The sequence below is a fragment of the Halichoerus grypus genome, chromosome 5 (assembly GCF_964656455.1).
Source record: "Halichoerus grypus chromosome 5, mHalGry1.hap1.1, whole genome shotgun sequence".
NCBI classification, from domain to species: Eukaryota; Metazoa; Chordata; class Mammalia; order Carnivora; family Phocidae; genus Halichoerus; species Halichoerus grypus.
Window position 1 is genome coordinate 156610032 of NC_135716.1, and position 27831 is coordinate 156637862.

The following is a 27831-nucleotide window of genomic DNA, read 5'->3' on the forward strand; positions in this document are numbered from 1 at the left end:
CTGGGGGCTGGAGCGGGGATGCGTGTGTGTGTGTATTCAAGCTCACACAAGCGCCCGCCCGGAGCTGGCGTGCGTGCCTCAGCCAAGAGAACCCAAGATCCAGGTAAGACACTTCCCACTTCCCTGCCCACTGAGGGGATGGGCTCTTCCCGCCTCTCTGGGCTGGGCAGGGGCCATGGAGGGGGGTGTGTGTATGAGTGTGCGTGGGTGCGTACACACATGTGAGTCTGCAGACGCCTGTGGCTGTCAGTGAGGCGGCTTCTGTGTGCCTTTGTCTTGGGGGTGCATGGCATATCTGTGTACGCATGTGATTGTATCTTTAAGTGTATATCATCTGTCTGGGTGTGTAGGGTGTGTGATCACACATTTGAAATCAAGTGTCTTATGTCTCTCCCTGTGTGTGTGCATAGCGTTGTGTGTGGGAGTCTGGCTGGGGGGAGACAAAGGTCACATAATCAGGAGGGGAGCTGGCATGGTGCTCCCAATGCAAGCTGGGTGCGCTCCCTCAGCCCAACCTACCTCTCCCACCATTTGCCAGCCCTGTCACCCGCCCATCTCTTCCTGAGGGGGGAAAGGAGAGGCTAGAAAAAAGAGACCCCTTCTCGCCTTCTGTGGAGGCAGACACTGGCCTCTGACATGGGCACAGATTGGGATGGGAGATGTGGTGGGCAGCTCTGGTGCTGGGTTAAGGTTGAATCAGGGGTCTCAAATGCCAGACCCAACATCCAGTGAGGGGCCAGGAGCTGAGATGCTGGCAGAGAAGAACACAGCCTCCGTGTCAGCTCCCACCTCACCTGAGAGGCGCAGGGACCCGGATCCCATGCTATCCTGGGCTCGGGGTGGAAGCAGCCCGGGCCAGAAGGAGAGGTGATCCTGTTGGTCTGTGAACCTTCCCATGAAGTGGCTGCATCTGGTGTGCAATCCAGACCAATACGCACTGACCCCTGTATAGTCATTACAAAGGCACCATTCTGAGTAGTAACAGTGTAGTTGCCCAGCTGAGCGGTTAGCATGTTACCAATCTTTATTTTGCAACATTTCATCTAATAATCCTAAGGCGGGCATTATTGTCCCCACTCAAGAGATGAGGAGCAGTAGGCTCAGGGGGTTTGTTAAGGAATTGCCCTGTGTCATACAGCTTGTAAGTGACAGATCTAGGTTTTGAACCAAGTCTGTCTGTCTCCAAAGCCTGTGTGTGTATGTGTGTGTGTGTGTTTAAAGATTTTATTGATTCACTTGAGAGAGAGTGAGAGCCAGAGCGAGAGGGAGAAGCAGACTGCCCGCTGAGCAGAGAGTCGGACATGGGGCTCGATCCCAGGACACTGAGATCATGATCTCAGCCACCCAGGCACCCCTAAAGCCTGTGTTTTTAATCACAGTGTTATCCTGCTCCTCATTATACCCATCCAACACCCAGTCTACCTGGAGAGTGGGGCTGGGTCCAGGTGGCAAGTAGACTCCTCATGTAGAAGAGGAGATAGAAGTTCAGAGAAGCTGAATGATTTGCTCAGGGTCACATGGCTGGGGGTGGAGCCAGGATTCCCCCCCACCCCCAGGCATGTCACAGAGTCTGGGGAAGGACACAGACCCCATCAGTCAGGGGGAGGACTGCAGAAGGAAAAATAGGGTCTAGAGCTCCTTAGCAGTTGGACCCCCATGTGTCCCTCATGTGTTAAAAGTCTTAAAGTTGTGTGTGGGGCTTCAGCAACAGTAGTTTGACATTAAAGTGCCGAAAAGCAGATTAGGGGACCCAGGAGTTGGGACGGTTTTACAAAGTAGGAAACAGAATCAGAGAGTTTAAATGAATTTGCTCAACATCACACAGCTATCTCTGAAGTCTTTTTACACCACAAGCTACTAGAAGCTCTTAAGGACAAATGTTTTCGCTAGCCCTTCCTCTAAACTTCCCTCTTTCCTTCCAGACTCTTAGCACATCATCTCCTCGTGGGAGCTACCCTGATTGCCTTCACCTCCTTCCTGAAAACTGGTGTCTGGGCAGAAGTTAACTGAAGCCTCGTGTAAATGCCCTAGGGGTGTGCTGTTGAGAGGGGCACAGCCCCCTGTGATGTGGAACACGACGCTCAGACTCATCAGTTCGGTGAGTTTGGGTTTTCTTCAGAGTGGGGAGGAAGCACCTGCCAGGTGATGTGGGACCTGAGAGTTAGGAGACTTGAGTCAGAGCTCTGGTTTTGTCACCAACGTTCTATGCGACCCTGGGTGTGTCTCTTTCCCATCCTGGGCCTTAAGGTCCCACTCTGCAAGATGAAAGACTCAGGCTGGAATAGGGATGGCAAATCTATTTTTAATTATGAGCCAGTTCTCACCAATTGGTTGAGAGGGATTCGGAGGTTAAATCTGGCCTTGATGGGAAAGAATTGGATTAGTGATGTCTGTTGTGGGTGGACCTACCGTCACCCTGTGACAGATTCCTTGCTCTCTCCTGTTGAAAGGGTGGGTAGCTGGGTTTATCTTGGGCTTTCTGATCGCCTCATTGACACTCAAAAAAAGGCTCATGATCTGGTTAGACACGTCGTCAAAGGGACCAAGGGGCCTGGGTAGCCTGGCAGAGCCCCGAGACCCCTGTTGCCAGGATTCAAGAGATGGTTTGGAGAGCCCTTAGTGTACTAAGACTCCAGGGTGGAGGCCAAATATCCATGGCTGGAAAGAAAACACTAGCCTCCTTCCTTGAGGAGCTTGGAAGGTCTCTGCTGGCATGGAGCTTTGGCAGGAGTGGGGACAGTAGTCCTTGTCCCTGGATGGGAAATCCGAGCCATAGTAGGAGATGCTGCTGTAGTAGTAGTAGATGGGAGTCGGCTGAGAGAGCTCCAGAGTGAGGTCCCTGTGACCTGGCGAGGGAGGGTTCCCTTCCTTGGGGAGCCGTGAACTGGGCTGGGGAAGGAACAGGCATGCTCAGAGGCAGGGAATTGTTGAAGTGACTTTTGTGGGGAGGATGTAGTTCATTTAGCAGTCTTTCAGAACGACCAGTATGGGGGGTGCTATGTTCTGTGCCTTGCTGGCCCCTCACCACCCTGCCCCCATCTCTGCTTGCTGCCCCTCTCCCTGTAGTGTCATGGCTCAGGGCCATCACTGGGCCCTGTAGTGTCACTGTGAGGAGGCTCTCCTCCTGTCTCTTTGTCTCACTCCTCTCGAGCTAGACCAGCTGTCAGAGAAGCACCTGGAGCCCCAGTTCTGAGCCTGCCAATGCAGTATGTGTTCACAGGCTCTACTCTCTAGTTAAAAGGGCTTCTAGAGATCACCTAATCCAACCGCTTCGTTTTACACACAGATGAGGAAATCAAGGCCCAGAGAAAGTGACACAGGAGTCTGTGTAACGTTCTAATCCCACTTCCTGATTCTTACTTCTCCCAGGCCACCCACCCCAGGGGTCAGGCCCTAAGACCTTGGGTCCCCTGCTTCGGGTTTGGCTCCTCCTGGCCCCTGGAGGGCGGCCTGTCTGGTGGGGCCCTCTGAAGCATTCATCAGCTCTCCAGGCCCCCTGGGTGATCCCTGGGTGGTTAAAGATGAGAAAGTAGCTCCAGATGGTGCCGAGTCCTGGATGTCAAACCATCTGCTTGTCAGTGTCATTCCTTATTCATGAGGAAACATGAGCCCCTGGGTTGGCGGGGTCAGGAATTTTGTCCCATACCTTCCTCCCTTCTCAGCCCCTGGGAGTGGTACTCTTGAACTTCCTGTAGCCTATGCCGGGGAGGCACTTGCTTCTCCAGCTGTGGTCTGAGTGGGGTTTCTCCTGCCCCTCACATGCTCATGCCAGCTGTGATAACCTGGGCCAGAGAGATTTTTTGCATCAGAGATCTTTTTTTTTTTTTTTTTTGCAGAGTTTTCAAAGAGCCAGAGACCCAGGGCAAAGGCTGAAGGGGAGGGATGGGCCCACACCTTTGGGTGAGCTCTGGGTTGAAGGAGCAGGAGCTGCTGAGCATGTGTGCATCTTTTTTTTTTTTTAAGATTTTATTTATTTATTTTGAGAGAGAGCATGAGTGGGGGGGAGGGGCAGAGGCAGAGGAAGAGAGAGAATCTGCCGTGGAGCCCAAGGACAGGGGGCTGGATCCTACAACCCTGAGATCATGACCTAAGGCAAAACCCAGAATAGGACACTTAACCGACGGAGCCACCTAGGAGCCCCTATGTCTGCATCTTTGTGGGAAAAGGAGAGCTGGGTTCGAGTCCAGGTGTTGCCATTTCTTAGCTGAGTAGGATGGGCAAGGCCTTGACTTTTCGGAGACTCAAGTTTCTCATCTGTGACATGGAGATTACCACACACCTAACAGGAATACTTTAACGAGTAAATTAGGCTTATACTGTAAGCCCTCTCCCACCATCCACCAAAAGACCATGCAGATACCTCAAAAAACACACAAACTGGCACTAGATTTGGAAACTAAAGAGAAGAGATCATCATAGGCCCACGTCCAGGGGACTTTCCATTAGCTGCAAGGTTAGTGGGGGATGGATGGAGAAATAGAATCTGGGACTCTGCACATATCACGGGGTGAGCAAAAACAGCCCAGACAACCACAAAGGAGGGAGAACACAGCTTTGACTCATCCCCACTGTCAGCCCCAATTTGCCTGGTTGGCAGGAGCCGCACTGACCAGGAGGCCAAGCGGCTACCATTCGCAGCTATCTGGGGACTGAATCCTTTAGAGTGGCCCCTTCCTTCTCCCTCATTCTCCTCCACCCACACACACACTTCAACTCTGTCCTTTTGAAGTCAGATACCCTCAGGGTGACAGGCCTGAGGGCAGAGGGTCTAGCAGAGTGACCTGAGCCCTGGGATGAGGAGCTGTCCTGGCAAGAGCTCTGTAGCCGGGGACAGAGCTGGGAAGGGTTATAGGCAGAGCCTGCCGGAGCGCCACTTTTCCTATACCCTGAGCGGAGGACACCCACTGCTGTATGGGACTTTGGGCCAAGTTGTAGAGGCCGGCAGCTGGCGATCCCGCCTCTGTGCAAAAGTGAGCCATAGACGCATGCTGCCCTGCTCCCTTGCTCCCCCAAAGTGGGTCCCAATGCCCTCTTTCTTCCCTCGTGCTCATCAGATTTAATATTTAATTATATAATCAGTGACTTACTGTCTGTCTCTCCTCCTGGACTGGAGGCTCTGGGAGGGCAGGACCACGTTGGCCTGGCTCACTGCCATATCCTTGGCACTCAGCCTAGGTCTTGGAATTTTAGGGGCTTAAATATTCGTTGAATGCAGCTTTGGAAGGAATTTGGCAATATCTTTCAAGAATCAAAGAAATGTTTGTGTCCTCGGTATCAGGTGGGATGCTTTGGGATGTAACGGAGAACACTGATTCCAACTGGCGTAAGCACATTATCTGCATAACTGGTTAGGCCAGAAAAAGGCAGGCTCCGGGGTGGCCTGAGGTCCTTCCCATTGCTCTGCGGCACTCAGCGACACTGGCTTCCTCCTAGGACTGGGCCCTCCCTAGGGGGAAGGGTCTTGAGGGAAGAAGTGGGGGAGGGAGACTCCACCTCTCCGAAAAGCATGGAATCCAAATCTTCCCCTTAAGTCACATGGGGCCAACTGAATCATAGGCCTGCCCTCGGACCAGTACTAGTTACCGAGGTGAGTGCCACTCATTGATTGGCTTGAGCTAATCTGGATCTACCTCCGAAATGGGATGGGTGATACCTGACAAAACCAGCACTCTGCCAGGAAGCAGGAAGGGAGAGTGGACGTTGGGGAGGCTCCCAGCAGTCTCCACACCCAGCCCAGTCACTCTGTTTCTGGGAATCAATCCTAAGGAAAGAAGCAGATCAAAGCAGTGTAGAAACATGTTTATTGCAGTGTTATTTAAAAGGCAGGAGAGAGGGGAAGAAGTCGGACCTGATCTAAGAGGTCACTGCATTGAAATAGTTAAGTCCATTATGCTACCACCATACAACGGAATATTATGGTGGTATTAAAACATGTATACCGTATAGGGGCGCCTGGGTGGCTCAGATGGTTAAGCATCTGCCTTCGGCTCAGGTCATGATCCCAGGGTCCTAGGATCGAGTCCCACATTGGGCTCCCTGCTCCTTGGGAGCCTGCTTCTCCCTCTGCCTCTCTCTCTCTCTGTGTCTCTCATGAATAAATAAATAAAATCTTAAAAAAAAAAAAAAAACATGTATACCGTATATTAAAACATGCTAATGACATTGGGAAATGCTTGCCATCTGATGTTAAATGAAAAACACCAGGATGTAAAATTGTATTTGCAGTATGAGTTCAATTATTTTTAAAAATGCATAGATAGGAAAGACCCTGGGAGGGAAACGGGTTAAAACACCTCCAGAGGCTGCCGCTCTGTGGGATGCTTCAGGGTGACTCGTGCCTGCTCCTTTATACTTCTCTGTGCTGTCCCCTTTAGCAGGAGGTCCCCTTCCGTCGTCCCCCGAGGCTGGGGCCACTTTTGCTCTCCTTGGTCTTATTATTGGCTCTGAAAGTAACCACACCTACTGAATATTTACTCCATGCCTGACACTGTTCTAGGCGCCTTCGCGTGCTCTAATTTAATCCTTACAACAGTCCTGTGAGGTAAGTGCTTTTATTTCTCATTTTGCTGAGGTGTTCACTGAAATCCCAAGGTGCTTGGTCACAAGATCACACAGCCAGTGTGTAGAGGCCTTTGGAATTCGAGAGTGGGCCGAATGACTCCACAGCCTCTGCCTTGACTGCCAAACCAGGTCACTTGCCAGGACAGCCATATGCTCATAAGAATGGTACCATTTATTGAGCCAGATGCTGGGTACACTCTTTACCTTTATTTATTCATTTAATCCTCACAGCCTCAGAGAGGCCAGGTGACTGACCCAAGGTCACACAGCTGGGAAGCGGTGGGCTGCAGTAGAGTGGCTCCAGGGCCTGATGTGGGACCCCATTGTCTCCTGCTCTCCCCCACAGCGTTGCCTGAGGCCTTGCCGCCCCTCGGACCATGTTTAACGGGGAGCCGGGTCCGGCCTCGGCCGCGGCCTCCAGGAATGTGGTTCGGAGCTCCAGCATCAGTGGTGAGATCTGCGGCCCCCAGCAGGCTGGGGGTGGGACCGGGACCACCATGGCCAAGAAGCGGCGCAGCAGCCTTGGGGCCAAGATGGTGGCCATCGTGGGCCTGACCCAGTGGAGCAAGAGCACGCTGCAGCTGCCCCCGTCTGGTGAGAGGGCACAGGACTCGGAGGGCCTGGGTTGGGGCACCTTGTCATGACAGGGCACCCAGGGAAGGTCGTCACACCCACAGATCCTTCTAGAGCACGTACCGCATACCACGTGCTGTTCTGGGTCCGGTCCATGTCCTGACTCAAGGAATCCCCGCAAACTCCATGAGGCAGATACAAAAGCACAGAGAACGGGGAGTAAGATGCCCCAAACTACATAGCTAGTGGGCTGGTGGAGCCTGAATTCAAACCCCAGCAGCCGGGCTTCTGGGTTCATGCTCCTAAACTTTATACTCTGCTGCCTCCATGCACAGACGTACACATTCATCATCGATGCTTTATGAACCAGCCGTCGTATTCCTGGCACTGTGACAAGTGACACAACTTCACAGACACACTTCCACAGGATTCAGGCTTACCTGTGTTCTCTGAGTTTCCCAAGTGCAAACAGCCACCCAAATGTAGTTACAGTTATGCATATACATTCCAAGTCACAAGAGAGACACACACACCTTGCGTAGTCACATAAACAGTGTGCCCCGTTGCTCAGCTGGGCCACCCCTACTGCCAGGAAAGCATAGTACAGCCATTCACACTGTTCGTGGTCATGCAAATCACACAAGCACAGCCCTCTGCATACTAATGCACAGACCCAGATGACAGAAGCGTAGTTACACACATGCACACACAATGGCCCATGGTCACAGAAGCACGCTGCACTCCCATATGCCCATACCTCGTGAATCCAGATTCACACACACCTTAACAGCTACATCTGGAAACGTGTATTTTCTCAGACACCTAGTTTTGGAATGCCAGTTATGCTCAGACTGGTGGGTGACCCACTTTGTCACACACAGTCACACTGGACCCCACATCACAAAAGAGCCAGCCCCCCCATCCCCCCGCCAAGACCTCCTCACTTTGTGGCATCAGCCAGACACCAGCTGGTTTTGTTTTAAAATCTCTTCCTGCTTATTTTGTTCAGAGTAACAACTTTCCCAGGAAACCTTCAAATAGGGCAGCTGGATGGGGGTGGTGAGGGGGTGGGGGCGCCAGAGGATCCAGAGAGAATGCTCATCAAGACTCCCAGTTGGGGCTGAGGGTGGGAGACTTTTCCAGGCCTTAAAATAGATTTTTACAAAGCCCTTCACAGGAGCACGTGGGATGGTCTTTTCCAGCAATCAAGCTTCGATGTGGTTTCTGGCTCAGGGAAACGCTGGATGGGGAGGGGGCTGAGGTTTTCTGTGCCCCGGGATGGGCATGGCCTCTGTAAGTGTGCAATTTAGGCCCGGTACTAGGGAGTCAGGGAGATACGGATCCAGGAGTTGGGCTGGTACAGGACCAAGGGGTGAGATTAAGCTTAGGAGATTAAGATTAGGTTGAGGAGGTATTGGACCCCAGGAGTGTGGCTTCAGGAGTCCAAACCCTGCTAATCTCCAGCTGAATCTACCTGGTTCAGCTTCAGACCCAAAGGCTTCTTCATGCCCAAGCGATTTGGACAGACAGTCTTCCAAGGCCCAGGCTGGGACCTGAGTCACTGGGAGACATTCTGGTGGTCGGCCTGGGGCTGTCCACCTACCCAGACTCCACAGTCAGCAGGCAGGGATTGGAGTAGACACCAAGAAGACCTGAAGCCTCAAGGGGAGATGAATGACGATAGGGCTTCAGGATCATTTGTCTCCGTAGTATGCAAGGGTACAACTGAAGGCCTGGGCCTGAGCCAGGTGAACGGCCCAGATGCCCTTTTAACTGAAAGTCTCTGTGGATCACCTAATCTCTGAATGTGAGAGCAGGGAGGGCCTCTTGGGATCATCTAGTCCGATATACTCATTTTATTGATGAGGCATCTGAGCCTGGAGAGAAGGCACTTTCCTGGAGAACAACTTCAAGTTGGCCTTCCGAGCCACACCCTGTCATTTGCTAGTTGGGTGACTCAGGCAAGTTATTTCACTTCTCTGAGTCTGCTTCCTTGATTGTGGAATAAGGACAGTGATACTTGCCTTGCAGAGTTGTCCAGGGAATTACATGAGATAGGATATACAAAGGCACCCAGCCTCGTGCCTGGCACATAGTAGATACTTAGTAAATTGTCAGTGTTATTATTGGCCATGGTCACACAGTAGGACCAAATAAGAAGTGAGCTCTCTAGCCCCCACAGCTCTGCCCCCTTGCTTATAGCATACACCTCTCCCCAGCCTTGAGGTTGCCAGTGTCCTAGCTTGGAGCCCCATCCTGGGTGGGAGAGTCTGGCCCCAGAGGGATGTATGGGCTGACTCACCATGGGCACTGGCCCAGGAAACTCTGTTCTGGGAAAAGATCCTAGCAGGGTGTTCCTGTTGTCCCCAGATGGGATGGTTCAGTTCCCTGCTAGAATCCCTGCAAGGCTGGGCTGTGTGAAGTTGGGACCCAATCTTCTGAGCTCTAGGTCTGCCCCTGTAGGGGCTTCCTTCCTCATGGTCTGTCCATACAATGTATTGGCTCCAGCCCCACCCATCTCCTTTGTTTCAAGGCCTCTGTCCTAGTTCAGGCCCGGTGATATCTAGCCTGGACTATTGCCCCAGCCTCCTCTCTAGTTCCTCTGCCTCATGCCTGCCCCTTCCAGTTTATTCCTCACATTTAACTCAAGTGGCCTTCCAGAAACTCACCCTGAAACTTTAGAGTTTAGTTCTAGCTCTTTAACTCCCCATGGGACCTTGGGAGAGTCATATTCTCCCTGGGTCTCAATTTCTTCTTCTGTAAAATGGAGCTATAAAGACGGTCTTAGTCTCCCAGCTTCCTTCTAGATCTAACACTCTCTAAGTTGTAGGAGCAATGATGAGGGTAGGGTCAGAGCTTTAGGGTCCCAGGACATAGGTAGGTTCTGGCCTGGCCTTAGGCTGGGCCATTCTAGCCTCTGCCCAAATGAAGCTCCTCATTTCAGTACCAGGGACAGCAGCCCTTCCCACCTGGGCTCTGGGCTCTGGGAAGAGGGTTCAGGACCATTCCAGGAGATGCCATGGGCAGTGCTGCTAAAGGCTCTGCCTCTCCCTTGTATGTAGTGGGACAGATGAGATGGTTCCTGGAGTCTTTCAGTCTCCAGGCACCACAGAATTATTGCAAGCAATTTGGCCCAGTTCTTTAGAGAGAGAGAGAGAGTCTACATAAAGTTACTCCCAGATCGACAGAGTTCAGACTGGACAAGACCTCTGAAGCTGCAAGAACTTCCTCCCCACCCAGAAGATATGGAACTTAATCTCTGCTGAATCACTTCTCAAACCAATGTGGACTTGATGGAGAGGAGTGAAAAGTAGGCCGTCAGTAGACCAGGAGAGTGTGGGCCTGGGGTCTGACCCCAGCCCTGTGAGCACGTGAACCTCAGGCTCCCCATCTGTGAAATGGCAGTGGGGGGCTAGCGAGGTGTCTCTAATACTTCAGGATTCTGTGACACCCCTACCCAGGGGCTTACAGTGCATTGGGTAGGTCAAAGAAGGTAAATTTTCTCCCAAGTGGGTCTAGAAGAGGAGGGTTGGGGCCATGGGGTGGTGAGGCTCTGGCTTCAGCTCAGGGTGTGTGTTGTCGGGGGAGGGGAGATATGGGGGAGGGTAAAGTGCAGCTCCCACAGACCCATCTGTCTCCTAACTGGGTTAGAGGGGATGTGGCAGTTAGGAGTCAGGGATAAGGTGAGCACCCTACACCCACCATCATTGCCCAGTCCTCTGTGTGGTGGGTCACACACTGTTTGTGATCAAGTGGTGGGGTTCAGTCAGGTGTTATGGTGTGACGGTCACATGTATGTGGCAGAGTGTGTTGTGTGTATGTGTGACTAAGACCTAGTAGGACTGTTAGTGACTGTGTGCCCATTTTATGAACATACATGACCTGGTGTGGGAGATCACTGTACTCATATATGTGGTTGTTAGCACTCATGTGTATATGCTTATGCTTGTGTGAAAGAAATACGTATCAGCTAAAGTGACTCTGTGTGTGTTTGAGAGAGAGACACAGAGAGAGAGAGATAGACTGATAGACATATCGGTGGTCTCATTGACTTGTGGATAGTAGCTATTCCAATATCCCAGAAGCTGGGCTGGCTTCAGAGAAGACATTCCTCCTCACCACCGGCCCATCCCCACTCCCAGTCCCCCCATCCCATCCATTGGTGGGGCCGGCCCTCTCAGCCTTCCCTCCCGCTGGGGGGACTTCCTGAAATGTAAGTAGGATGAAGCAGCGAGACTGAAGCCCCCCTTTTCTCAGGCTGGCATTTTCAACAATGCGTCCCCAACGCACCACTGGGGTGTGGCCCGGAGAGGGGGTTGCCAGCATAACCGGCTCCCCGCTCCCCACTGCTTTTGGAGGCTGTGCTGCCAGCCCCCCTCCCAGCCTCCTCAGCCCTGGTGGCAATTCCACTCTTAATTTGCCCAGGCCTCTAACCAGTGGCTCCTTTGGCACAGTCCTTATGTGATGCCACCTTCCCTTCCTATCAAGCTCTTCAGGCAGTGAAGCTTCAGCAGGGGCAGGCCTACAAACCTTCAATTCAACCCGTCTTCTGCTCCCCCCCACCCCCAGGAGGAGAGGGTGTCTAGGGGGACCTCGCTGCAATGCTGAGGAGGTTGCCATGGAAACCCAGGCAGGATGGTGTGCTGCTAGGAGAGGCAAAGTGCCCCATGTTCCCTGCAAGGCTCAAGAGGGGGGCTGAGGTGAGGGTAGAGGGCCCTCCAAACAAGAGGTACAGAGACACGGAGTGAGCTCTCACCATGTGGTTTCTGGGGTTCTTCTGCAGACCTCTCAAAGCCAAGGTCTGTTCAGGTCAACCTAGTGGTCTCTCTCAGTCTTGCTTCCCTAATGGCCTCTGCACCCTTCCACACACATCCCCCTCCACATTCAGACCCACCTTGAGAATGCAGGTTAGTTTGAGAGTGGCCAAGCTTCCCATGGGGGTTTTATTGGGCCTATGAAGGTATCACAGAGGTGGAGTGTGAGGTCCGGGTGTGATAGGGTTCATGAGGGTACCTGGAAGAGGGAAAGCAAATCTGGGAATGCCAGAGAAAGCAACCTTTCCAGAAGAGAAAGGAACACTTTCTCCATTTGGGGCAAAGGCTGGAATTGAGTTGGGAAGGTGGCCATCAGGGAGCCTGGCAGGGATGAGGGTGAACGCTGCAGGGCTGGGCTGCACCTGGTGACTTCCCACCCCACAGCCCCACCATCCTGACGCTGCCTCCAGCCATCTTTCTAGTCTTCGTCCCTGTCACTGTGCAGACCAGCTCAGCAGCGCCCCTGCCTCCAGTCAGAGCCCTGCCCGTCCTGCCCCATCCCAAGAGGTGACCTTGGCAGCACTCCCACAGAAGCCTCATCACTGATCTGACCTTGTTCCCTTTCTTTGTTTTCGGGGGTCCCAGAAGGGGCCACCAAGAAGCTGCGCAGCACCATCCGGCGGAGCACAGAGACGGGCATCGCGGTGGAGATGCGGAGTCGGGTCACACGCCAGGGCAGCCGGGAGTCCACAGATGGGAGCACCAACAGCAACAGCTCCGAGGGCACGTGCGTGCAGCCCATGTCCACTCTGGTCCCCACCTTCCCGCATGGTCCTCTAGTCCCAGAGTCAGGGGGCAGGGTGGGGAAATCTTTCTGGCTGGGTTTCGGGTCCAGATGTCTGGGTTCCTCTGCGTCCCTGCCTTCCGTGGACATCCGCTGCCTGCGCCCCAGTCTTCCTCTTGCTCTGGGCTGCTGTTTCCCATCCAAACCCCCCAGCGGCCCCAGGGGCAGTGCATCCCATCTGTATGTTTCATGCCTCCCAGCCCCCAGCACCTACACACTGCCCTCAGACGAGAGGGCTCTGGAGGAAAATGTGGACCCAGAATCCTTTTCGATCTGAAACCATTGTTACGGCTCAGATGAATGGAGTTCTCACAAGTGGTCTTGCATGGAGCTGAGAGAAGGAGGTTGGACTGGATTGGTGTTTTTCAAACTGTGGTTGGTGACTCAGGCAGGAAGTAAAATCAGTTTAGTGGGTCAAAACCAGCATTAGGGAAAGAAATAGAAATTTCAAACATATCCTGTGGTGTGAGGATGAATTACCTTGTGAACTTTTGTTTTGGTTTTTTAATATATGGATGCACAGAGGTCTATGATGTTAAATGTATTTTTTCCATTGCATGGGAGTTGCAGTTCAAAAGTCACTGGGTTAGATATTCCCTTCGTCCCTCCCAAATCTATGAAGCTGGTTATACGACTAAGATTTTCTGGTTCGGCTTCATCAAGGCCCATTGATAGCAGGGCCCTGTGGCTCTATTATTTAGGATTCTATGATCTTGTGTCTCATTACTGTGCCCACTTCCATGAATGCAAATGGCCAGGGCATTTACTGCATATGCAGGGTGTCACTAGGCACTTCAGATAGGTGCTTCTTACTCTGGGATCTACCAGCCACCATCAGACCAAAAACTGTGTCTCATTTAACACTGAGGGATGTCAGCACTACCATGATCTCCATATTCCATGTGGAGAGACTGAGGCATGGGAGGAGAGTGAGGTACCCACCCAAGGTCACAGCTGTTCAGTGGTGGTGGAGTCAGGGTTTGAATTAAGGCCATTTGACTCTATAACCTTTGTTCACAACCTCTACACTCTCTAGACCAAGCTCCTAAAATTCTGTGACCTTGAGAGTCCGTGACCTTATTTAACCTTCTCAGGTTTTCTTCAGAGTGCGGGCTGGGGTTATTGCTGACAGCCAGTAAGAGTGGGTGGGCCTCGAAGCCCCTTCCCTCAGAGTGGAGGCCAGCCTTGTTGGGGAAATTCAGGCCCTCTTTGACAAGTGTAGGCAACCCGTCTTTCTCCTTGCCTGTCGCTGGCCAAGGGGGACTCAAGGCCCAACTTTCCAAGTGGGGAGTCGTTCTGGGACAGTCTGATCTCTCAGGCCAGATACCTGGGCGATTCTAGGAGGTCTTAGAACTTTGGTCCATTGTAGCCCCCCGAGCAGAGCCGGGTCCGCCCTCCCCCATTGGTCCTTTCTCTGCTGGCCACCCCCAGAACATGTAGCCTTGAGCGCATAAGGGGGGGCACTGCCCTCGATGTTCACAGCAACATCATAACTACCATTTTATTGTGTCCTGCTTGTCTGGAACCTTTCACGCACCAGCTGCCCCAATCGCCACCATAACCCTGCAAGGTGGGCATCGCATCACTGTTTTACAGTCAAGGCAAGTCTTACCTCTCGAAGCCTCTGTTTTCTCGTCTGTAAGACGAGCGTAGCTCCCGCTGCACAGAATGGCAGGAATGAACTCGATGCGTGCGGAACGTTTGGTGCGCTGCTGGCGCCCGCCCAGCTCTCGATCACTATCAGTGTTGCTCGCTACTGTTTCCAGGCCCCACAACCAGGGACCACCCACCATCGCTCGCCTTTTATCTCAACCCTGCAATTGTGTTATTTTGGTCTCGGTTGCTGTTTTGGACACCACCTCACGTTATCAACTTGGATTCCAAACATATGGTCAACTAAACCTCAGTTCTTAGAACTTGCTCCAGGCATGGAAATTTCTGGCCTATGTTTCTGGTTCTTGGCACTCGTATCCCCAGGGGAGGACATAGGTGTCCCGCAAGCCCTGCCTTTTAAGGGTCACCTTAGAAAATCCTGGTGCTTGAGGATTAGATAACATTATTATGTTTACTATTTCTCAAGGGACACCAGAGTATTTTTATTTAACGTGCAGAGATGAAGAGTTCTGTTTGTCCCCAGCTAAAACAGGGCACTCGTGCTATGGAGAGGGGAAACTGAGGCACAGAGGGGCATGGCCCAGTGTCCGCGGGGCGGAGCCACTGCATCTCACCATCCAGGCCACCTCATGTGCCCCTCTGCGTCTTCCTCCAGGTTCATTTTCCCCACCACTCGGCTTGGGGCTGAAAGCCAGTTCAGTGATTTCCTGGATGGGCTGGGGCCAGCCCAGATTGTGGGGCGACAGACATTGGCGACGCCACCGATGGGTGAGTCTTCCTGAGGGCCGAGCGAGCGGGGTGATGGCGGCCACGCCACAGAAGGGGTGAGCTCCGTGGGGGCCCCGTGCGACACAGGGCTAGCCGCAGAGAGGAGCCCTCACTCTGGCTTTTGCGCCAGCCAGAAGGAGTTGGCTGGGCCCTCCGAGGTCCCTCCCTCTTCAGAGAGGACAGGGGTTCCCGCTTTGCTCTGCGGGCTACCCGCAGCGGCCTTACAGCATGGGCCGCCCTCACCACACGCCCACCCACTCTCCCACCAGCAGCTGCACGCCTGGCAGTGCCGAGTGCCTGCTCGGTGTGGGACGGTGAACCAGAGGCGTCGCAGCTTTGATGCTCAGCGAGTCTGTGCTACCCCTGGTGCTCTGTGTGACCTTGGGCAGGTCACTCCCCTTCTTTGAGCCTCCGTTTCCTCATCTGTAAAATGGGAATAAGAATCCCTGCCTTAGTTCCGCAATCTAACAACAATTCATCGAGTTCCTATCTGATGCTTTGAATGAAGTGTTTCATTTACTCCTGAGGAACTGTGTCTTATTGGACTTGTTACTTCTACCTGCCTGGCACCTAAAAGCCTTTTAAATAATTTTCTCATCCCCCTTCCCTGCAGCTGGGACCTACTTCCAGGGTCTCTACTCGGTCCTCTCAGTTGCACTTCTGGCTCCCTCCCACCTCCCTCCCTCTCTCCCTCTGTCTTAGATACTGGTTGTGTTGGCTCTGGGGGCTCCTCCCAGGAACTTGCTTCCCCAGAGATGCCCCTTGCCTCTCCCCCTTCCCCATCAGTCCGACCTGAGCAGTCTGCCCCCAGGCATCTGGACTCAGTCCTCATTGGAACAGTGTTCGACCTTCGACCTCACAGCACATGAGGAAGCGGCGCTCAGACAGTGCCCTGCTGCAAGCCCTGCACTGGAGCTGGGTTTCAGTCCCAGGCCAGTACTCTTCCCACTGCACTGCTTCGGTTTTCTCAGACATGCTTCCACAGGAGACTTTGTCCACGGGGACCCTCGGAGGGTGAGCACCAGCTCTCCTCTGGCCCTGGGGTAGGATTTGCCTAATTCTCAGCCCTTGCTCACAGGCTCTTAAGGGCCTGGGGAGTCTGCTTTTCCCAGCCCTAGGCCCAGCCAGGGACTGGGAGGCAGTGAGAGGAGCCAGCCACCTCCACAAGGCTTTTGTGCCTTCCCAGCCTAGAACACTTGTGTGTGGTGCCTCCTGGTGTCTAGAAGTGGGAAGGACAGGCTTGCCTAAGCTTATCTCCTTAGGGATGTTAGAGTGAGACCTCCCCTCTTCCCTCCCTATGGGGAGGTCAGAAATAGCTAGAGGGAGGGTGATGACTTCCAGGATGTTTCCTGAAAGTAATAAATCCCCATCTTCCCAAGTATGCAAATACAAACAATTACATGATAGCTCGGAGTATCTAAAATGGGTGGCTGAACCCAAAGTCTGGCCAATTTTAATTTCTCTGCATCAGGCTTATGATTCTGCATTCCTTTGAAGGTTGTTCCAAGTGACTAATGCATAATTTCAAATTCCGCTAACTGATGTTGAACAAAGCTAAGAGTTCTAGAAATAACTGACATGACTTCATACAGAACTTGCCTCGGCGAGGTAATCGTTTGTGGGAGCACAGTGAGGAGTTCTCAGTTCTCTGCTCCCGGGAGAACCGGCCTTCCCTGCATCCTTTGGCTGGGGTGCGAACAGGCCCTAATTCCCAGGCAATGCCTCCTGTCCCGCGCAGGCTCCTATCTCGGCATCTTTTCAAAAGGAGAGTCTGTAAATATTTGGGGAGTGGCCGAGGGCTGCTATTCTGCTCAGTAAGACAGGAGCCCCCCAGTTCACTGGGACTTACTGGGAGTTGGGCAGCCATTCGTTGCTACCCAAGCATGCCTCTTGAGGGTCATGCCCCCGCCCTTGCCCCAGGGGACCTATCAAAGTATTTCTCACCTCCTTTCAAGTGGCCCCTCGAGAGCCGTTCTGGCACAAGCAGTCTTCTGCATGTTTTGCCTGTTCCAGCACTGTAGCGCCCTCTGCAGACTGCGCTCTGCACAGCAGCTGGCCAGCCCATCCCGGCTCTGCCTCTGCCTGGAGGGTCCCTTTTCTTCCTTGCAGGGGACGTGCACATTGCCATCATGGACCGCAGTGGCCAGCTAGAGGTGGAAGTGATTGAGGCTCGGGGCCTGACCCCCAAACCAGGCTCCAAATCCCTCCCAGGTGAGGCCGAGCAGCGGGGAGAGGGGTTTTGGATACGGGGTCCTGCCAGGCAGGGGTGCGCAACTGAGCTCCGGGTCTAGCGTGTCCTCAGCTGCCCGTTGGCCTAGATCAGTGTTCTCGACCCCGGAGTCATGGCTGGCCCGGAAGGCCCGTGGACAGGGTTGAGGGGAGGGGAGGATGGACGAGTCAGTGTTTGAGCCCATCTTTTCTACTGCTGTCCACTGGTCAGCTCATCCCACTCACCTTGCTCACCTCCAGGAGCAGCAGGACGTTAGGGGATCAGTCTGTCCTGGACCCCTCCCCAGCATGCTTTCTCCCATCCCTCAGCCACCTATATCAAGGTTTACCTGCTTGAGAACGGGGCCTGCTTGGCCAAAAAGAAGACAAAGGTGGCCAAGAAGACCTGTGACCCCCTGTACCAGCAGGCTCTGCTCTTCGACGAGGGGCCCCAGGGCAAGGTGCTGCAGGTGAGTGCTACGGGGCCCCTGGGGCAGGACGACTCCCCAAAACTGCAAGTTGTAGTTTAAAATCTCTTTCATGTATGATGCGTCCTCTGCCAGGCACTGTACCAGGTGCATTAATGCGCATGACCCATTTGTTTTCACAGCCCAGTGAGGGGTTTTTGCCCCTGGTTGATTTATAAGGAAACCAGAGTTCAGGGGGATAAGTCCACTGCCCACCCCCCACCCCAGGTTGCTCAGCTTGTAGGTAGAAGCAGCGTTTGACCACCGCCTTCTCTTTCCGCCTGGTGCTAATGCTTATTGCGCATCAGCTCCGTGCCAGGCTCTGGGCGAAGGGCTTTCCAATCCTGACCTCCTTTCAGCCTCCAGATGAAGCTGTGAAGTAGGTATGATTCTCCCCATCTTGCAGTCTCAGAAAGGTGAAGTGACTCACTTGAGGTTTCAGCTAGCGACTTGCAGAGCCCAGGTGGCCCAGGCCAAGGTGACGCCACCCCAACTCCGAGAGAGTGCGGTGCCCTTCACGACAGTCCCGGGAGGGAGGGATCATCATGCCCATTCACAGATGAAGCACCTGAGGTGCTTAGCAAGAGGCTAAGTGGGGGCTGGTCTCTGGGTTCAGTCCTGGGTTCAAGTTCCAGCGCCATCATGGTCTGTGGGTGGCATACTGTGAAGTGTAAATGAGAGATGCACATGGAGGGCCTCACTGAGTGCCTGGCCCATAGACAGCTGCTCTCGGAGTATTAGTGGTGGTTGTGGCTGGGGGCCTTGCCTGAGGCCACATGGGTGGCAGAGGAGAGGCCTGAGCCAGGGGCTGTCTGGGCTGTGTAACTACTCATCTAGGGCTGTTCCTCTGGGCTGAGGTGGTTGCGTGGCAAGGGCCCTTGGGGTCGCAAATGGCCAGGACTGCAGAACCCTGGGGTTCTGTGGGGGTAGGGAGGATCCTGGGTATCTGTTTTCATGTATATATATATTGGGATTCCATTTTGAGAAAAAGATCCACTGATAAAAATACAAGTTTGAAAATCACTGAGCTAATCTCTTCCCCTCTTCCAGTTTTCTGGGTGGGAACACTGAGGTCCAGCGAGGGCCAGGGGTCTCCCCAAGCTCCGCTGTTCGCCAGCAGCAGACTAGAAGCTGTGACTCAGGTCCCAGACTCTTTCCGTCTGCTTCTTACTGGGGAAGGCTGCCATCTGGGATGCTGGGAGGCTCTGGAAGTCAGACCCAGGTTCTGATCCCAGCTCTGCCACCAATTACTGTGTATCTTTGGGCTCATTAACCTCTCTGAGCTGTCGTTGCCTCTTTGTCGAGACGATGGTACGTAGCACCTTTACCTAGACAGTTGTAACGGCTGAGATAATGGAGAGGAGTTGGTTCGATGGAGGCTGGCACGTCTTCAGTGCTCAGTAAGCTGTTGCCCCCAAATCAGTCTCGGTTCCGGCTCTCTCTGCCTCATCTGTGCTTTCGTGAGACTTGCCGGTTCCTGGGTCCACTACTGAGCCCTGAAGTCGGGGAGTTGGCTCAGCGCCCCCCGTTTCCCACCCCCTCCCCCGCAGGTGATTGTCTGGGGAGACTACGGCCGCATGGACCACAAATGCTTCATGGGCATGGCCCAGATCATGCTGGACGAGCTGGACCTGAGTGCTGCGGTCACGGGCTGGTACAAACTCTTCCCCACGTCCTCAGTGGCAGACTCTACACTTGGATCCCTCACCAGGCGCCTGTCCCAGTCCTCCCTGGAGAGTGCCACCAGCCCCTCGTGCTCCTAAGGACCTCAGAAGAGGCCGGGAGGCAGTGTGGGAAGGGGTGCCTGACGGCCCCTCCCCGCCCTCTGTACATAGTCTTCGTGTCTCTCTGGACCCCTTGCCCTGCTGCATGCCTGTCGGCTACTGGGCCCACCCCAACTGGCAGCGGAGACTAGTGTGTGCGTGCGTGTGTGTCTGTGTGTGTCTGTGACCATGTTCTATCCGTTCACGTGTCTGGGTATAGCCAGTCTTGGTGACTACATGAGCTAAAATCCACATCTCTCTGTGTCTCGTTGAAAAGAAACCCAAAGGAGTGTTGTGTGGGCGCGGATCCCCGAGTGCAGGGGCGGAAGCGGGGGATGTGGCCACCCATCCACCCTGCCTGGTCCTGTGCCCGGGGCGGAGCCCATGTGTCCCTGTCCGGGCCGCCTCTTGCTGGTCCCTGCTTCGTTTTCTGTCTCGTCCTTTGTCCCACCTGTGTTTCTCCCAGCACCGCTGCTCTATTTTGAGGAATGTAGCACCCACTGCAGCTGGCCACACTGAGGCCCCTCGGGGACCCGACACCCTCCTCCCCACTGAGTGCTCTGGCAGCTCTTCCTACTGAATGCACCTGCAGCATGTCGCATGCTCATCTAGTGCCCTGGCCGGGGGCCGGGGGAGTGGAACATGCCTGGGAAGCTGAGGGCTTGGAGATCGCCTCCTCCCTTCGGCAGGAGCCGCCTCCTTCCTGCAAGCGGAACACTAGGAAGACTTAGTTCCCAGGGTGGCTGGCCAGGCCCCTTGGAGGGAAGTGCGGGCACCTCCCTTAGCGTTGTTCTTCACCTCCTGTCCTCCTCCGAGCCTCCTCGCTTCCAACATGCCAAAGGAGCTCTCCCAGTGGACCCCAGGAGGTGTGGACTTGGAGGGTCTTGACACCCCAGAGGCTGGCCTCAGGGGGGATGTTCTCTGCCAAAGCAGATGGTCCCTGAGGCGCCTGTGTGCTCTCCAGGCCCTGGGGGTGGCCCTGTCCCCCTCGGGGTGCATCCCGGTGGGGCCTGGCTTGTGGAGGAAGTGCTGAGGGTGGGGCTGTTGCTGGAATGAGGAGGGCTGGGGCTGACCTGCCCTGTGCCACTGTTGAGAATCCTGTCTGACCTTTGGGGATTAGCTGCGTGAGGTCGATCATTTGGGTCTCTCTTTGTTTGCTCATTTCCAGACCAGGGTCCCTGTCTGGGAGCTCAGACTCACCTGGGCTCCAGCTTCCTGGCCTCACGGACAGCCTGGCTCTGGACTCAGCTAGACTGCCATGGTCACCAGCTCTGTACAAGCAATACTTACCCCTCTGCCTCCCCGCCTCCCTGCACTCCGCAGCCGTCCTCCGGGGAGGGGCCTGGCCTCTCTCGGCACCTCCCCTGCCTCTGCTTTCTTCCCACCCTTGTCTGGTTGGAGCTTCCCAAAGCCACTCAAACCCCGACCTCATATGACAGCTGGGCCCTGTGTGGGGGAGGGTACCAGGGCCTGGACCCCTGAGATGTCTGCTAGGAATGCCCAAATCTGTCCTCTCCCTCCGCAGGTCTAGGGCAAAAGGCGAGAGGTTGCCCAAGGGGGTGGACACAGCAGCCCTTGGGTCTGTGTCTAGTGGGAAGAAAAGAGGTGGCAGGAGGGGTCAAGGTATGGAGAAGACCATCCCTCTGCCTCTTCCCCAGACGTCAGCCCCAAGTGCTGCATGACTCTGACCCACATGCTCAAGGTGGAGGGGAGCTACCCAGCTGAGCAGTGGAGCGGTCTCGGGGCCTGCGTGCTTGGACTCCATTCATAACCAAAGCCGGACAGATGGGCATAGAGGCGGATTCTGAGGGCAGGTGGAGGAGGCGGCTGTCAGGAGATAAAGGGCCTCCTTTCCTGGTAGGGACCCACATCAGGGTGAAGCCAGAGCCCGGTAACCTCCCCCCCAGGAAAACCCTCCTGGTCCTGCCCACAGACGGAAAGTGGGTAAGGGCAGTAAGAAATGAACCAAATGGGCTCCTGGCTGCTGCCAAAGCCTCCATTCTTGTCTTATCACAGATGAGGACGGTTGTGGGCGTAGGGAGAGGGAGGAGGCAGCTGGGTCGAGTTTTCTCTTTAGGCAGAAATTCTCTCCCGTTGTTGGGATTGGGTAATGCGCACATTTCTCATGTTTCTAAAAATAAGGCAAAGGGCTCTGTACTCTTTGACCCTAGGGTGGGGAGAGGGAAACTCGCTCACAAAAGGGTATTTTATGTCCTGTCTGTGATGTATTCACCTCTCCCAAACAGTCACCCTCAGGATGGCGTGAACATACTCTACACTTTTGGAACGGCAGGATTAGTAATGACTCCTAGGATGGCGTAGACATTTGCTGATGTAGCCCCGAGTGGTGCTACCGAGACCCAGGGGAATGGGGGATATCAGGGAGGGATATCACCCTCATTCCTTGAGGGGCCTGGGAAGACAGGGAAGGTGGAGGGCTGCCAGCAGAGAGCCTGGCCCTGGGTGGCTATAGGCCACGGTCCCCTTGCCTCTGGGGGCAGGTTAGTTAGCACAGCAGAAGGTCTAGCCCGAGCTGGGGCCTGACCTGCGGGTAACTGGCGCTGACCTGCCTCCAGGCCCTAGCCGCCCAAACTGCCCAGGAGCTGGGGCGCCCACCTCTTTAATGGGAAGTAATTCTCCCCAGGTTGACCTTAGGGAATTATCCTCTTTAACCCTTTGTACCAAATCAGTTACTAATCCGCACCTGGATTTCCCCCCATGATGGTGAGTTCACTTGAGGCTGATGCATGTGTGATGGTGAATGGCTGGGTTTCAGGGTCTGTTTCTCATCCTCCTCGATACAGGGGCTTGTCTGAGAAGCCGTTTGGGAGCTAGCCTGTCCCAGGAGAGGAGGGGGCACAGTGTGCCGCCTGGCCTTCCCTGGGGTGGGGAGCATCTTTGAAGAGGGGATGGTGGGGGAAGGAGGCAACACGATCTCCCCCAGAATGCTCCCTAACCTGGGACCGACGCACTGCCAGGTACCACGCCCTGGCTCTGCAGGCCTGCTTCCCCCAGGTGAGACCCAGAGCTGAGGACAGGACGGGACGCTTTGTCATCCCCCTTCCTCTGCTCTGGCAGGTTCGTGGAGGATGCGGCAGAGATGGGGGTGGCCCTGCAGCAATGCTGGGCTGTGGGCAGGAACCGTGACGGATGATTCAGAGCATCTGTCTTCACGTTTCTGCTCTGTTCAACGTGTCCCACTTCCTTCATAGACTCCATCCCTACAGGGACGTCTGAGGGCCTTTGGTATGAATCACGCTCCAGTAAATGGGGCCACGTCTAGGTTTGACAAGGGGGATTTGATCCTTCAGGGAAGAACCAGCTCCGAAACTCCTCCCCATCCCATCTCTTCCACCTCCCAGTTCTCCCAGGAAAGGAGCGGAGGGCTTAGGAGGCCCTCCTGGCATGCCGGCATCCCAGGGGCGGGGGTGAGGCAGAGCCCAGGGGCTCCAGAAAGAGGGCACCCGGGTAGCTCCTCGCTCGTGGGATCGCCAGTTCTCCCAGGGGTGTGACCCCTACCAGGGCAAGCATGCCCAAGCTCTTCTTTACTGCCAGCCTTGAGGAGAACAGCCCCCTCCCCCCCTCAGAGACAATAGAGACCTCCAAGGGTACGTCTCTGGAAACGAAATGTAGCACAATCTTCGACCCCGTGACCAGGAACCCTGACATGCAACCAGGGTTCTCGCTCCACACCCTGCTGCCCGGGGGGGCCGCTGAGCTCCTCCCCCGCGGGGGCTCCGGGGCTCCCCGATGCCTCCGATTCCCTATCCTCCTCGGCCCAGAAAGCAGCAGAGCTTCAGGAAGGCCGCTCTTCTGGGTCTCTGATTGCTTCCTGCACTGTGCAAACTCTGTGCAAGAAACGGCTGCCTTTGCTTGATGATGGAGACGAGGCGCCCCCCCACCTGGCTGGAGGGAGAGGGCGCACCACTCAGGCCCAGGTGGGCCCTGCAGCATTTCTGCGGGCGGGCAGGCGTCTGCAAGGAGATGGAAAAGAAGAGGCCTGCTCCCTGCTGCCTCCTCCCTTTATGCTCCTCTCCCCGGCGTCTTCTCCTCCCCGATCCTGACACGGAAAGAGGCTCGTGAACATGCTGCTTCCTGTACTGGATTCTCTTTCATCGAACGAAGAGGGAGGAGACGGGCGTGTAGATTCTTCTCCTGTCTTCTTCCTCAAGTCTGCTTTTCACTCAGGTCAGAAGAGGATGGGGCAAAACCAAACACTCAACGACTGAAGGCAGGGGAGCCCCGCCCAGTCAGGGGAGGCCTGGTGGCGGCTGGCGGGGCCTGATCTGGCTGGGAAAGGCTGATTTTGAGAGTGCCTGAGCATCTCAGAGCAATGTCGGTGATGCCAAAGAGAGCAACTTGGTCTCCCTGGGCGCCAGCTCTGCCGATGAGGCCCCACAAAGGCGGCTTCGGCTGTTGTCATGCCTGATGGGGGACCTTGTTCTCTGACAAAGGGCTTAATCTTTCCATGTAGCAAAGCAACTCCTTCTCCCCCCAAACCCCAAGCTCGGGCTTTTGTGGGCCCAGCCTGGCTGTGCCTGTGAGGAAAACCACACCAATAAGAGAAACTGAATTCTGTCAGGGGCCTAGACTAGCTTGGGGTCAGTGCTTGTTGAGAAAAGTGCGTTATTGCTTTGGGGAAACCTTCCAGGGCTCTAGTTGGAAACTTAGTAAGGCCGGGGGCCTTGCGCCCCCCCCCCCCAGGGAGTTCACACCGATGTCAGGAAGGGTCCCTGGGGACTGGGTTCCAGAGAGTTTGGCTAAAGAAAGGGGCTCTGGGAATCCAGGGGCCACAGAGCATCCGCCCCCCAGCTCGATGGCCTGGATAGCTGGCTACAGAGAATCAAAGGCTGTCCTATACAGTTTTGTCCCAAACTGTGACTTTGTGCAAGACTCCTCACTTGTCTGGGCCTCAGCTTCCTCATCTGCAAAATCAGAGCATTTGCTAGTTGCTCCATGGTTCCCTCCAGGTTTTAAAAGTCTGATCTGGAGCGAGGAGGGTTTCCAGCCTGGTGCGCCTGGGTCCACGGGCTGGTTTCGTCCAGCTCCTGGTACCCCGACTGGGTGCAGGTTCTCATCCATCCGCGCCCAGATGTGCTGCTTCTGACAAGAACTCTGGGAATCCTAACAGACTCTGCTTCCACCTCTTTGTGGTTTGTTCTCCCTCTTTTCTTCTTGTGTAATGACCGGAAATACTTAAGGGTTGTCTACAATGGACAATTTTCAAGGTGCTGATGTGATGGGACCCCCTCAGCCGCGTCCTACACAGCTCAGTACCCCCACCGGCAGATGAGACTGGGTCAGTCCTCCTCTCTGCTTCTAGAATGACATCCGTGGGAGAGAGTAGAACACCTGAGAATGTGAAAGGCAATGCTCCCTGACTGGAAGAGAGGGGGCACTTACTCCCCATCCACGTATTTTGCTTCTTGAAACCACCCCTCTCTCCAGAATCTCTCAGCAGACCTCACCTCAGCAGGCAGAGTGAGCGGCTGCTTCCTTAGGAAAAGTTGGCCTGATTAGTCTATCCACTCCTTCAGAATGTAAATTCACAGGAGGCAGGAACCCCTTTTTTAGAATTTCCAAATGCATCCTGCAAAGAAAGAGATCGCTGATAGGGACTGACAAGCACACTGTTTAGATAAGAAGCAATTAGCCTTTTATATCTGTGCTCTCTACATTTTCTATGTGCAGCATCTTTCCAAACTTGCTGTGGCTCCTAGGTGGCAGGTGGACAGCTGGGGAGGACTTCCGGCTCTTTCCGACAACATTCTTGCCAATTCCCTCGAGGAGAAAATTCTTCACATGGCTTCTGCATGTACGATATTTGGGCAGAAAAAAAAAAAAGATTAAAGTCAGTTTGAAAATGGTTTCTTGTGTTGCTTTCTGAAGACGGTTCTTAATTCTAGGAGAGAGAAAACAGGGTTGCGGGTGACTAAAACGAGAAAGAGGAGGTGGACGCCAAGGCTGAGAGGCAGGAGAGGGCAGGACATCTCGGGAAAAGGCCTCAAAAGTTCTGACCGGGGCCTCTGACTCCTGTGTGGGGACTTTGTTGCCACATTGATGTCCGTGGGCCATGGAATCTGATGGAGCCAGGCAGCTTCCCAGCTGTCCCCTGCTGCCTGCTTACAGTCCCTCGAAGCCTTCTATTTCCACAGACTCCACAAGGGACGCCCAGTGTCAAATAGAAGAGAAGGTAAGATGGAGCTAAGGCCACTGCTTTTGATCCCGCATGCATTTCTTTCTGAGCTCTCAGGTCCAGGAGCTCTGCTCAGGCATGTGGCTGGGGCAGTCTCGTTTGCTTCAGTCACACTCGCTACAAGCAGTAAACATGCAATTGACCTCCAGTGCTGTGAACTACAGCAGTCATCGACCCCTGGGGCACCCCTTCCCCTCCCTGCCTCAGGTAGGGACAGAAAGGTATGTTAACATTTCATCACTTCTGGGCAGTGCCCTTGTCCTCCTAGGCCTGGGTCTGTGGGGTCAGAAGATGGATAAAGGAAGTGTCCCAATGTCACATGCTTGCCAGGGGAAAGGCTAGCAACCTCTTTCCCAAGAGTCCTCCAGCGTGACCTCCAGTTCTTTGGCTCTGGCTCTTGGCCTTGCATTTCCAGGGGACACCCTCTCTTGAGGGAAGGCTCATGAAACCAGGCTCACTCTATGAGCCCTAATGTTTCCCAGGTTTCTGTCTTTTACTTATTTTCCACTTCTGCTCTCTGGATTATCTGGGTGGGCCCAGTCTAATCATTTGGGTCTTTAAAAGTGGAAGACTTTTCCCGGCTGTCGTCAAAGCGAGATATGATTGCAGAAGAATGGTCGGAGAGATGCAGTGTGAGAGAAATTAAAGACTATATGGAGAGTAAGTCATACCATATTCATGGATTGAAAGACACAATATTGTGAAGATGTCAGTTCTCCCCATATTTTTCGCTAGATGCATTGCACTTTCAATAAAAATCCCAACAGGCTTTCTGGAGAAATTGACATGCTGATGCTCAAATTTATTTGGAAATGCAAAAGACCTTGAATAGCTAAAGCAATTTTGCAAAAGAAGAACCAAGTTGGAAGAGTTATGTTACCTGACTAAGACTTACTATAAAGTAACTGTGGTATTGGCATAAGGATGGACCAATAGACCAGTGGCACAGACCAGTATGCAGAAACAGACTTATGCTCGGCCAACTGACTTTTGACAAAGGTGCCAAAGTAATTCCATAATCTTTTCAACAAATGGTGCTGCAACAACTGGATATTTGAAGGGAAAAATACAAACCTTGACCCTTACTTCGCATTCTACACATTATACACAAAACTAACTCAAAGTGGATCATAGACCCAAATATAAAAGTTAAAATTGTAAAATTCCTACAAGAAAATGTAGGGAAAAAAATCTTCACAACTTTGTGGTAGGTAGTGGTTTCTTAGAACATAAAAAGCACTAACCCTGAAATAAAAAGATAAATTGGATTTCATCCAAACTAAAATCTCTGTGAAGGACACCATTAAGACTCCTAATAAGATGACAACTTAATAAGAGAACCAAAGGAATAATGGGCAAAAGGTTGGAACAGATGTGTCACGAAAGAAGATACACAGATTGCCAACTGGCATCTGAAAAGACACTCCATCACCATTATTCATCAGGGAGCTGCGTACCCACTAGAATAGCTCAGATTAAAGACTGGCAATGTCAAGTGCTGGCAGGGATGGGAGCAGCATTTTTGCTGGAAATATAAAATGGTGCAGCCAGTCTGGAAAACAGTTTGGCAATTTCTTTTAAATTGCTTATGCGCTTACCACGTGACCCAGCAATTCCCCTTCTAGGTGTTTATCAGGAAAAATGACAACCTATGGCCATCCAAAGACAAAATGTTCATGGCAGCTTTATTCATAACAGCCAAAACTTTGAAACAATACAAATGTCTAACATATCTCTCAGGGGCCCAGCGGAATATGGAAACCACATGGTAATTTGAACAAGGAAAATAGAATTTTAAAAATTATTACCTCTGCAGTGGAGTGACCCTAAGAGAACTCTACGGAGGATTCTAAGGCAGAAGGAGAGTATCCAAGGAGGGAACAAATTAGAAGGGGACCCTCTCCTTCAAGCTGGGATTCAAACCTTATTGAAAAATGTGTCATGCTTGGCCCATGGTCTCCAGGTCACTGGCGGTAGAGGTTAGCAGGGAGAGCCTGAGTCGGGAACCTACTTGCAGGCAGAGTGGTGAAGGCCTGGGATGCACGTGTCCGTGTCTGGAGGGCCACCGGAAACACTCCTCTAG

At 53.6% G+C, this 27831-nt stretch overlaps 1 protein-coding gene across 3 annotated transcripts in view; it reads left to right on the plus strand.

Moving 5' to 3' along the window:
- RIMS3 (regulating synaptic membrane exocytosis 3) overlaps positions 1 to 25419 on the plus strand; it is a 39208-nt gene extending 13789 nt beyond the window's left edge. For all 3 annotated transcript variants that reach the window (XM_036102890.2, XM_036102891.2, XM_036102892.2), the window contains 7 exons: positions 1923 to 2098; positions 6908 to 7155; positions 12534 to 12675; positions 15002 to 15114; positions 17224 to 17325; positions 17653 to 17792; positions 19340 to 25419. In XM_036102890.2, coding sequence (XP_035958783.1) covers positions 6939 to 7155; positions 12534 to 12675; positions 15002 to 15114; positions 17224 to 17325; positions 17653 to 17792; positions 19340 to 19552 — 927 coding nt within the window. In that variant the 5' untranslated portion in view covers positions 1923 to 2098; positions 6908 to 6938 and the 3' untranslated portion in view covers positions 19553 to 25419. The remainder of the gene's footprint in view (positions 1 to 1922; positions 2099 to 6907; positions 7156 to 12533; positions 12676 to 15001; positions 15115 to 17223; positions 17326 to 17652; positions 17793 to 19339) is intronic.
- The last annotated feature ends 2412 nt before the right edge of the window (positions 25420 to 27831 follow it).